Source organism: Amborella trichopoda, chromosome 2 (genome assembly GCF_054954075.1).
Source record: "Amborella trichopoda isolate Santa Cruz 75 chromosome 2, AtrichopodaSantaCruz75HAP2 v2.0, whole genome shotgun sequence".
In the NCBI taxonomy this organism is placed as follows: domain Eukaryota; kingdom Viridiplantae; phylum Streptophyta; class Magnoliopsida; order Amborellales; family Amborellaceae; genus Amborella; species Amborella trichopoda.
Genome location: NC_142337.1, coordinates 47158930 through 47170109, shown reverse-complemented (window position 1 = coordinate 47170109; position 11180 = coordinate 47158930). Strand labels below are relative to the sequence as shown.

At 35.8% G+C, this 11180-nt stretch overlaps 1 protein-coding gene across 1 annotated transcript; it reads right to left on the bottom strand.

Moving 5' to 3' along the window:
- Positions 1-128: 128 nt before the first annotated feature.
- Positions 129-4024, bottom strand: LOC18426383 (casein kinase 1-like protein 10). Its single transcript, XM_020662498.2, has 9 exons — positions 4019-4024; positions 2657-2781; positions 2505-2566; positions 2320-2383; positions 2094-2178; positions 1654-1780; positions 790-863; positions 582-648; positions 129-469 (listed from the first exon to the last, which is right to left on the bottom strand). Exons 1-9 carry the CDS (start codon positions 4022-4024, stop codon positions 447-449), a joined length of 633 nt encoding a protein of 210 aa, XP_020518157.1. The 3' UTR covers positions 129-446.
- Between the last annotated feature and the right edge of the window lie 7156 nt (positions 4025-11180).

The following is an 11180-nucleotide window of genomic DNA, read 5'->3' as shown; positions in this document are numbered from 1 at the left end:
ATTTTCCATTATATAAAAAATTCCCCCAAAATGTTCTATACCATGGTGGTATTCAAATTTTTTATTTTTTGTTTTCTCCAAATGCTTCAAGATATAAGGTTTTATAATGAATTCAGATCAATCCAATATTTGTTCCTTAAAGTTGTGATTTATATGAAGTCATTTCTTGGTTTCGTATCCCTTTAATTTTTTGGATACTAACAAATTACCTCTCTCCATTTATTCACATAATCACACAGTAATCATACATCTGTAGTGTTAATCTAGCTTATCTGCAATGCCACAATGCCAAAAGAGCTATGTATTATATCTGTGGCACTTTTTAGTGCCATGGACCTATCGCATTTGTTGCCCTACGAAGCACCACAATTCTAATAGATCCTTGTGCTCTCTGCTTTGTTACGTCCTTTTAGATCCCCATGTATGCTGGTGTGGATTTAGGATTGTCACCCCGTTTTAAGAGGCAAGGCTAAAGAAAGCAAATATTAGCTGATATAGAATTTCTGCCATATGTTTGAATATTGAAACCAAATATTAGCTAATATTTGTTCTAAACAAAAGAAAGCAAGAATAAGTCGAACCTGAAATTCTTTCTGGCCTTTCTGCTGAGGGGCCCACTCCTGGTTTCCCACTGGCAAGTCCAGGCTGCTAGAGAGAGAAGCAGATATTAGGTATGAATGTTGGCCCAGAAAGCTATCAATTCTTTCAGTAATATGACTAGCATATCCCACAAATCTCAAGAAAGAGAAATCAGATCATATATATATCAAATTTCTATAATAAACTTACGCGAGTCCTCGAGCTCGAGCTAATTTGGGGGTATTTCAATATTGTCCAATCAAACACATAATCAAACTGAGAACCTGCAGCCCCAGAATATTATGATAAATGGGCATTATAAATGAAAGTAAAATACATATTAATGAAGGAAAATTACAAAATCATTTAGGAAGTGAGACTTATAAATAACCCAAGTTGTAAAGTGTGTGCACAACAAATATATTTGAATATGCTCAGATAATATTTGCCATGTAATTTGTTATTTGCAAATGGAAACAACAAAGTTACAATAAAGCAAGGGCTGACATTCTAAGGATATCAGCCGTAATGAAGCACTACATGTATTGCATGGCATGTGCCAACATAACTACAGCTCTATACTTCATCTTCATCACCCACTCCCCCCCCCTTCCCCACCTCCGCCCAACAAGAAAAAAAACCGCCATTTTAATGGAAACTATCCCCATCCTAAAAAAGGTATAAAATAAAGGACCCATTTGGTTCCCTAAAACAAATATTTCTTGAAAATTCCGAGGGAGAGATGATTGAGGGTCTGAGGGGGAGAGGGGATGGCGCCTGTACAAGAGAGATGATTGGGGGCAAAGAAGACTCATTTTTAGAAGTAAATGTCCCATCTCTTTAAGTTGGAAGGTCCTTTCCCCAAAATGAGGGAAAAAACGAAATGCCAGGAAGAACCTCCCCCAATGTGGGTGTCAACCATTACAAATCATTGGAGATGCCTAATTTCTAAGAAGAAATATCTTGGAAATTAATTTTCCCGGACCCAAACGGGCCCAAAGAGCAGGACAATGTTACATCCAAAAATCTTGAGTAGGTTAACTAATTCATTATCCTACTAGCCCAAATGCTTACCTTCTCGAATAAAGAGATCCCGGAAAAGCCTCTTCAAATATGAGTAATCTGGTTTGTCTTCAAACCACAAGGAGCGACAGTAGTGGAAATATGATATAAATTCTAATGGGTGGGACTTGCAGAGCACCTGTTTAAGAATCACACACAAAACTCAAGCCAGGTACTACAAGAGTTCTAAATTTACAAGTAAAAGAGAAAAAAATTTATGAAAGATGCTACTCAATTCAAAAAAGAAAAGAAAAAGCAGAACAATTCACAATTTGTTACTCATATAGCCAAGAAAAAGGCAAAAAGAAAATGCCACACATGAAATGTGAATCCTTCTTCACACAATTGAAAGGACCCCACATTGGCTTTCCTTTTCTTTTTACTAATGTATGCCAGTTTTCTTTCTGAAGAAAAACATGAAAAGATCAATTAGGAGAATAGTAAGGCAGCACTTCTATTGGGGTTAGCATTTTCTTTTCTCTGATTTTGTCATATTTTTGCTTTTTCGTACCAGCTTTCAGACCCTGCCAGGGGAGGCTAACACAAAGTAATCATACAAACATCATTAAACACTGCCTTCCTCATTTTGAGGTACATCATGAAAGAAAGCATTACAAACATCAAACAATATCAAATAAAAAACAAGAAATATCAATGGCACGGTTATGATAAATATACCTGCCCCTCAAGAAATACATGAGGACATAACCAAGGGACTCCATGTCATCCCTCCTACTTTGCTCTAATAAGATGCAACACGAAAAAAACCATCGGTAAGACATCCAGAGGAAGAAGAAAAACCATCACCTAAGACTCTTGAAAAATCACAAATTGATGCATAGCTGGTAAAACTACTCACTCACCTACTCCAAGGTGAGTGTTAACACTCGCATATCGAGCAGTTCCAGTGAGATTCTTGTTTTCCCTGTGAAATCATCAAAAAATAATATAGGTAGAGGAAAAAGGATAAGCAAATAACTCAGGTGATTAAAAGACGAATAAGACATAGACCGACCTGTATGGTATGTGCTTGTAAGTGGTAAGGTCCCTGTATTTCTTTGCAAGGCCAAAGTCTATAACATACACCTGCATTAGAGGGGTTATCCACAAACAAAAAATAAATGCAAACTTGAGTTCCAACTACAAAAGCCCACATGCAACGCAAATCAACAAAAATTTGTGCGACCATAAATGATAAGCAATCATTCAACATGTATAGTGTGTGTTCGACCAGAAGATTTAGCAGTCATAAACCATAAGGTTCCCAAAACTTTGAACAAAGCGCAAACAAAAGTAGGCTACAGGGATAGTTTTACTTAAAATATTGAAAATCTTGAAAATTGATGGTAAAAAATGCATTACAAGATGCATTATTTATAAAATTTGAAATTCATTTTTTCCTCATGTCCATCCATCTTGATGTCAAGATGATCAATTTGATGATATTTGAATATCAAAACTAACTTCTAGTAAAATTTTGAGGTAGGCTCTAATTTGATTGTTTAGAGCGTAGGGTCTGCATAAACTTTTCCCCTCATATAATGGGCTTGTAGCTCTCATTCCAGTCACGAATTTTGTGACTCTCTCAAACACTTGATTTTTTCTCAAAGAAGAGTCTAACTCCAGTGCTCAATGGTTCGTGTTGTTCGCCTGACTTTGAATAAGCAATAGTATAATTCTATTTCAAGATCATGTGCACTCTTTTCTAATTATGAGGGGCAAATATTATTTTTGTGTATAACTCTAATGCTACTCAAAACTAAATTCTATATTTTATACAAGCATAAGGTTGTAATTTTACTTGTACAAGAATGGTTGCGATGTTTTACACCATCTATTTTAGTTGGATGCTATGGATTTGACGTGCTCTTTAAAGCAAAGAAAAATGTTTATATAGAGCCGAGACTCTAAACAATTAAATTAGTGCGCAACTCAAAATTTTCATTAATAGAGGTGGTTTTGATGCCTAAATATCTTCAAATTGATCATCTCGACGTCAAGATTCATGGATATGAGAAAAAAATAGATTTCAAGTTTTGGAAATAGTGTATCTTGTAATACATAATTGGACCTTTCATGATTTTCAAGTTTTCATCGATCTGCTCGATCAACATTATTTTGGAAGCTTTAAATTTTAGAATTAGATATGAAAATATATTTCAAGGTTATCACAAAGATTTTCAATATTAAAATTTGAAGGTGCGCTCACTTTCGATTGTTTAGAGCCTCGGATCTGTACATGTTAATTCTACACTGTTCAAAATGAAAATGTATATAACGGGCTTATTTATGATCATGTTAAGTCTATCCATCTTCGCCCATTAGTCAAAATTGGAGTCAAGAGTTGACCGATGATTATGTTTTCCAACACCCATACCTCCATGTCTCGTTTCATACTGTCGTTACAAAACCCCAACTATTTGAAACCTATTTGAAATGTTTAGTCACCATGACCTCCTCTCTCTGTCTTGATCAACAATGGTGGGGCGAAGGACCATATGCTTCTTCTCTCTAGCCGTCTCCTCTCTCTCTCTCTCTTCATTGCTCTTTAGCCCTCTCTCTCTTCATTGCTCTTTAGCTCTCTCTCCTCTCTCTCTCTCTTCATTTCTTTCTCTCTCCATTGTGTCTCCAACCCCAACTACTACTTGAAAAGAGTTAAAATGGGTTGGGCCCATACTGTTCCTTTGGAGGCTTTTTGTACATTGCATGTCTCCACTAGGTTCTGAACATGGGAATCTATCTCACCCAAAACCCTGAAAAGTCCATCTCCAACCCAAAAGCAAACTCGTTAATTTCCAATTCTTGTTTGCTTAGATTGAATCTGTTCGTTTTTTGTTTTTATTGTGTGAATCTTTTTTTGGTTTGGAGAAGGAATTGGAATGACAAAAACAACGGGTCCACTGTCATTTAATTCGGCAAACTTGGGATGGGCTCAAGGCTACGTGGTCAAGGTAAATGGGTCACCACGTCATATGGCGCATTGAGTTCCATTCCTGCCAAAAGGACCCGATCCCTTCTGAACTACCCAATAAAGGGCAAAAGGGCTTATTAGGAGGATTTTTGTTGAACCCCACTTCTAGTTACTTGAATTATAGGATGAATACTTTTAAAAAACAACATTTGAATTTTAAGTTTGTAAACACCTAAATCCAACCATCCAAAATTTAGATATTTGCTTTTTTTTTTTCAAACACATTAGAGACCTATATAGATATTGTTAAAAGATATTTTGGTGTTGAAAATTTTTAAGATGCCGCGATAATTTATTTTATCTCTAATTATAAAATATTATGTTTTGAAAATAATTCAGCAAATTTATAAATGCATGAAATTATTGAAAATTGACAATCTAGATAATGTATTGCATACTCTTTTATTTTTGAGACTTGAAATCTTTTTTTTCTTCATATCTATTTGTCTCGATGTCGAGATGATCAATTATATGTTTTTTCAACATCAAAACAGCTTTTCTCAAAGGATTTTTGAGGTTCATTCTTAAGGTATCAATCTTATATAAACCTTATATAAATGCTTAAATATAATGCTTGTACATGCCATAAAGGAATACTATCTGCTGTTTTGCGGACTATTAGTTTTTGTAAAACTTTAATTCTTAATCTAATACCTTTTGAGATTTTTTTAGGATATTTTATTGTATTTTTATCATCTTGAGATTGTAATGAACTGTGCCTTGGGCGCGCCTGTCGTGACCGTCCATTATTATGGAAGTGCAACCGATCTTTCATGTTAGGTATTTCTTTTAGCATTTTTCAAGGTTGTTTAGAATGAGATGGATATTTCCACGCCATTGCAAACTCTAGAAGAAAGCCTAACAATATTAAGTGTATCTCTATTCTAGGGATTGGGGATGATAATTTTCCAGGCAAGAGAAGGGCATTGTTGATTTTTTTTTTTAAAAAAAAGCATTTGCACATTTGCATTTGAGCCTTGGTTGAAATTCAATCCGGAACAAGTTCCATTTAAGAAGTTGCCTGAGAAGTATTCCAGAGTTGGAAGATGAGTTTTCTTTGGAAGGAAATCAAAGAAGTTGTCTTCAATCTGCCAAGAGATAAAGCTCTTGAGCCAGATGGATTCTATGTGGGATTTTTGGGATATTATTAGCTCTAACCTATTATCTTTTCCCAAGAGTTTTACCATAGGGATATTATTGATAAAGATCTTTAACTTTATTCTCCTCGCTTTGATCTAAAAAAGCAGAATATTCAAACCCTCCAAGACATTTAGATCCATTAGCCTCCTCATTGGTGTATAAAATTCTAGCCAAGTTCTTTGGCCAATAGATTGAAGGAAGATGAGGTGGTTGGGGGCCTACACTCTGCTTTCATCAAAGATCGACAGTCATGGCCAGTATTCTTATCGCCCAAGAGATGATTCATTCTATTAATGCTCAACGTATCAAGATTTTAATGTGTAAAATTGACTTTGAGAGAGCTTTGCAAGGTAGAGTGGGATTATCTAGATGAGGTCCTCAATCTTATGTGCTATGGTACTAAATGGCACTTTTGGATCCATGGTTTTCTCGTTGCCCATTTTTCTCTTTTGATTGATGGAAATGCTGTAGAGAACTTCAAGGCATCTAGAGGGCCTCAGACGGTAAAACTTTGTACCCTTTTTTCTATAGATTGGTAGGGGAGGGTTCAGTTTAATCTTGAAGGGGGTGGCTAGGAATGGACTATTAAAAAGTTTACCAGCTCAAGAATTGCTCATGTTATCTTGCATCTTTACTAAACAGATGATACCTTGTTGTTCTTTAAAATATCTTTTGAACCTGTGAAACATTTGTGGTTGTTCTTTAGGTGTTATCAACTCATATCTGGGTCAAAAATCAACTTCACTAAAACTAACCATATGTGCATTAATTATTTTGGCGACTAGTAGTGAACATAGGATTGGGCTTTGTGGATGGGTTGTGAGCATGAATCTCTCCCAGTTAAATACCTTTCACTCCCTCTAGTGGAAGGAAGATTAAATCGAGCAGAGCGGGATCCAGTCATTGAAAGGTTTCACACGAAGCTGGATGGGGGGAAAGAGTCGTTATCTTTCTAATCACCTTAATTAAGGCTGGTATAATCTCCCATTGTAGTATTTTTCTATATCCAAAGCATCATCTTCTATTGTCTTTAGACTTGAAACCATGATGAGAAACTTCTTATGGAGTGGTGGGCTTGGAAGAAAGAAACAGTGGGAGGAAGTTTGTTTGTTGAAGAATGCTAGTGGGCTGGGCATGGGAAGATTAGAGCTAGTAAATGATACTTTGTTAACTAAATAATGGTGGAGAATAGGTACAGGTACACGAGGTTCTGTTCAATAAATATGGCACAAATGGGAGTGGTTTTTCGACTAAAAGGGCTTCGTATATGCACTTCAACCATATGGAAAGATACAAAGCAAGGTCCCTCTTCTTGTTCTACTGGTGGGAGATGGGAGGTCAACTAAATGGCTTGGACGATATTCCCTTAAGCATTCTTTTTCCAAACTTTTATAAGCTTGATATTCATAATGCTTGCTTGCCGTGGTTGGTGTGGCATGAGATGTGAGCTGAGGTTGCAGAGGGTCACTTCGGTGGTTGCACAACAATTTATACATCTTTTACAGTTGCTATGCTATCATTTTCACTACCTTGACAAGGGAGACTGCCTTGTATCATTAATGTTAAAAAAAAAGAGCGTAGAATGGGATGGATCAATATTTTAAAAATTGGTGATCCGGATCAAAACGAGCTGATCAATTCCTTGTATTTTGTGGGATCAGGATTGACCTAACCAATTCTCGATCTGGCTCCGATCTGGATCACCAATTTTTTAAACCCTGGTATGGATAGAGAGCTTGAATGAAATTAAAAAAATCAGATATTAGACGCATATCTTTTCGTTGTTCTACCTTGCCTATATTTCCAGTAACAACCAAGGGCCCAAGACTATTATCATGATGCCCATCATTGTATCTACATCTTTCCTTGGACAATCAATAAATAGATGGCAAGATATGACATTGCAACAGTTTGAACTATAGTTAGCAAGATTTTTTCTGTGGAATCCATAGAAATCCATATTATGTTTGAAATATGATTTTTTTTTTTAAAATCTCTGCTTTTTTGAAATCCACTAAGAACTCCGAGTTCTTCAAAAGATATTAAAAAAATTGTGTTTTTTTAAGTGGAACCAATATAAATCCACAGTTTATCTCTTTTAGAAGAAATTTCATAGAAGCTTCTCCCTATAATTTTATCTCTTCATTGATTTAATATTTTAAAATTTTGGTTAAGAGATAAGGACATTAAAAGTGGAAGTAAATTCAGAAATTTTTTCAATAAAAACTCATAAAATTCTTTTACCAATATGTTCCCTTAAAAAGTACCATATATTCTCTTAAAAAATAATTCATCAAAACAACCGTATATCTCAAAACAATAGAGTAAGCTGAAAAGTAACCCAACGAAGAATCTTTTATTTTTCTTTTTTCCTTCTAAATACAAAGCATCATTGTAGAGAGCAAACAGAGAGATTCAATGACAACTAAAGATTTAGGTAGTAAAGAATTTAAGGTGAGCTTCGAATATTTAGATTTTTTAAGCATTTTGTTGCTTTCTTTTTGCACACAGAAGCCTAATAAATTTAATCTTTTCATTTATTTATTTTTTAAAATTTCATTAGTGTATACAACATGACAATTTAGACGGACCATTGTTTTACATTTTTGGGTTTTTGTGTTTTAGTTAGCAGCAATCCTTTAGTTTTTTTTTTTCTTCTATTGGTAATCCTATATCTTAGTTTCTGTTGTTGGCTATTGTAGTTATTGTGTTTAGTATTTTGTCTGCAGTATTGTATGTGCCCAATAAACCTATCATATGTTTTGTGTCGTGATAACATAATAAACATTGTTGTTGTATTTATTGAAAGTTTAGGCAAAAATTTGTCGAAGTATGACTCTAATAATACTAGGTAAAGACAAATTTATAGTACGATAGTTTTAATGTATCCATAAGATAACTGCAACTCATAATCTTATATTATGTTTACACATCCATTTTTTTTCACGGGTTTTTTTTTTAACCAAATCCAAAATATCACAATTATCTAAACTAACTAAATTTGGGCTAGATCCGTATTCTTGACCTGATATTTTCTTGACTTTTTGAAGCAAAACTGATTTATTACTGATGCTTTGGTTTGCCAATATATTCTGACTTACTAACTATGGTTCGAACATACATTATCACCGATGATTCACCACATCGCTACCAACCCAGCGATTCTGAATTTCATTGTACACCCTATTAACCTTTGCATCAGTAATCGCGTTCATTGGATCCCCTCAATCCTCGTAAAACCCTTTCACATGCTGCTTCATTTGTTGTTCCCTTGCTTGTTGGGTATGGAGTGAGGTAAACCGTTAATTGCTCGGTTAGATCGGAACCGGCCAGTTTCGGTTTTGGTTGGTTAGGGTGATCAATCGAAAATTTTTAAAATAAAATTTCAAAAAAATATATATAAATTCTCAAAAATAAAGAATTTGATTTGTAATGAATTTTTAAATATTCTTTACATTATGGTAAAGATTAAAAATTATTTTGGCAATTAATACTCACTTTTATATTTTCCCTTCTTTTCTAGAAAATTTTAAAAATATCCCTTGAAAAATATAAAATGGGTTAAAATTTATTTTTTTATTAATTTTCAACTTTATTTGAATGTGCTTTGTTTTAATCATTCTTTATATGCTTTTCATATTTTAGTAGATTTTTTTTTTCAACATTTTTTTGACCACCCAATACTTGTCCGGTTAGAGCGGTTGGATCAACTAGTTTAACGGTTAGGCCGGTTAACCCGCTTCTAGGCCCATGTCCGGTTAACCATTCCGATCCGATTTTACAAACATTAGGTAAAATCATACCATGGTAATCTTTAATCGGTCCCCCAATCACAAGGTACGTTGGATTTCCCAAAGAGCTTAGCTTAATCATCCATCATCCTAGCTTTTGAGACTTGATAATTTTCGTATTGGCTAGTTCCTTGAGCTTATAAATTGAGTCAACCGAGACACCCTCAAACCCCACGTAGTACATGTAAGCCAATTAGCCATTTGTTTCTCGATCCTACCTTCCACTCTTATCTAATCTAATATATCCCTTCCCCGCCCAATGGAAAGTAGATTGCACAATGATTTGAGTGTGAGCCCCCCTTTCAATTACAACTCCCATATTATCTTATCCTCCCAACTTATGCTTAGTAGATTCCTTAGAGCAATTTATTTAGCTGTTGGAATTGGTTAATAAAGACTTCATAAATTTTGTTGTCTCTTCATTAAATGAATTAAATTGTGTTACATCCAATTCCCCATAATGTGTCCACTATTGAAAGAGCGAGCTTTGGAAATCGAATTTTGAGAGGCCTACTGCCAACCCACTTTTGTTCTCAACAACAATTGTCATTGACTTTTCTTACTTGCATTCTTATATTCCTCATTGTAGACACTTTGAGATTCAACCCAATTTCCGAATTGGTTTAGACAGTCTCTTTGTCTCGCATCATAGGCGGAACTCCCAATCACCCATTGGAATACTCTGATATCTTGTACGACCCCCAAAAAGGCCAAAACAGACCACATTGATACCCTAGCGTTATCATACAATTCACCATATGAAATATTTTTTATCTGCACATTAGATATAAATCATGTTATAGGGAATTGAAAACGGTTTGGGCCGCATGCGGGTCACAATTGCCCTCATGCGGCCTACATATGCCATCTTGTGGGCAACACTCGTCCTTTTGCGGTTTAGAAGTTTTCAGGACTATCCAGATCCTTCAAGAAGATTTGGAACCCCGATAGAAGACTAAAAGTGCACCTGAAAAGCCGTTGAGTGCAACGCTGTATGGCCTGCTCATTAGGCTTAAATGTTCCCTCATGAGGCCAAGAGGTGGCCCCATGCTGCCAACTTTAGGCCATATGCGGCTAACTATAGGCTTCAATGAAACCTAGTTCTGGCCTCATGCATTCAAAATTAGGCTGTATGCCCAAGAGCAAGATTGTTTTTAGATCACAATTTCGGCCCTTATATACGAGAGCCTGTGATCTGAGCCATCCATTTATAGCCTAATTTCCTAGCCTCCAGCCTATAAATACGCGCCCCCTCCTTTCCAAGATCCAGCAACAAACTTCAGAGCCTCAGATGTCTAGAGTAATAGACCTCGGACCTTCAAACCCAAAGCCCAAAGTGCCCTCAAGTATCAACCTTCGAATTAAATCCCAAAGCCTTAAACGTTCATCTCTTAATCCCATAACAGCCAAAAGAAAAACTTAGATCAGCCCTAGGTCAGCTCTAAGCCCTAACTCCTAGTGGTCGGCTGGCCCCTGCATTGTCGCCCCGCTTCATGTGCTTGTGTGTGTGAACCCAAAGTCGTGCAATGTGTGTGGATAAGGCACGCGCTGCGTACGATGGCAAACCAACAAATTAAAAGTTCCAAGGCAAGACTTACCTTAAAAGATTGTTGGGATGCATCCAGGGGGTGGCCCTC

What these genes read in the sequence shown, in the direction of transcription:
- LOC18426383 (XM_020662498.2), bottom strand. An exon ending in TACAAGCACATACCATACAG is followed by an intron (nt 2,567 to 2,656) that starts GTCGGTCTATGT and finishes ATGATTTCACAG; the next exon opens with GGAAAACAAGAATCTCACTG. An exon ending in GGATCTCTTTATTCGAGAAG is followed by an intron (nt 864 to 1,653) that starts GTAAGCATTTGG and finishes CTGGGGCTGCAG; the next exon opens with GTTCTCAGTTTGATTATGTG.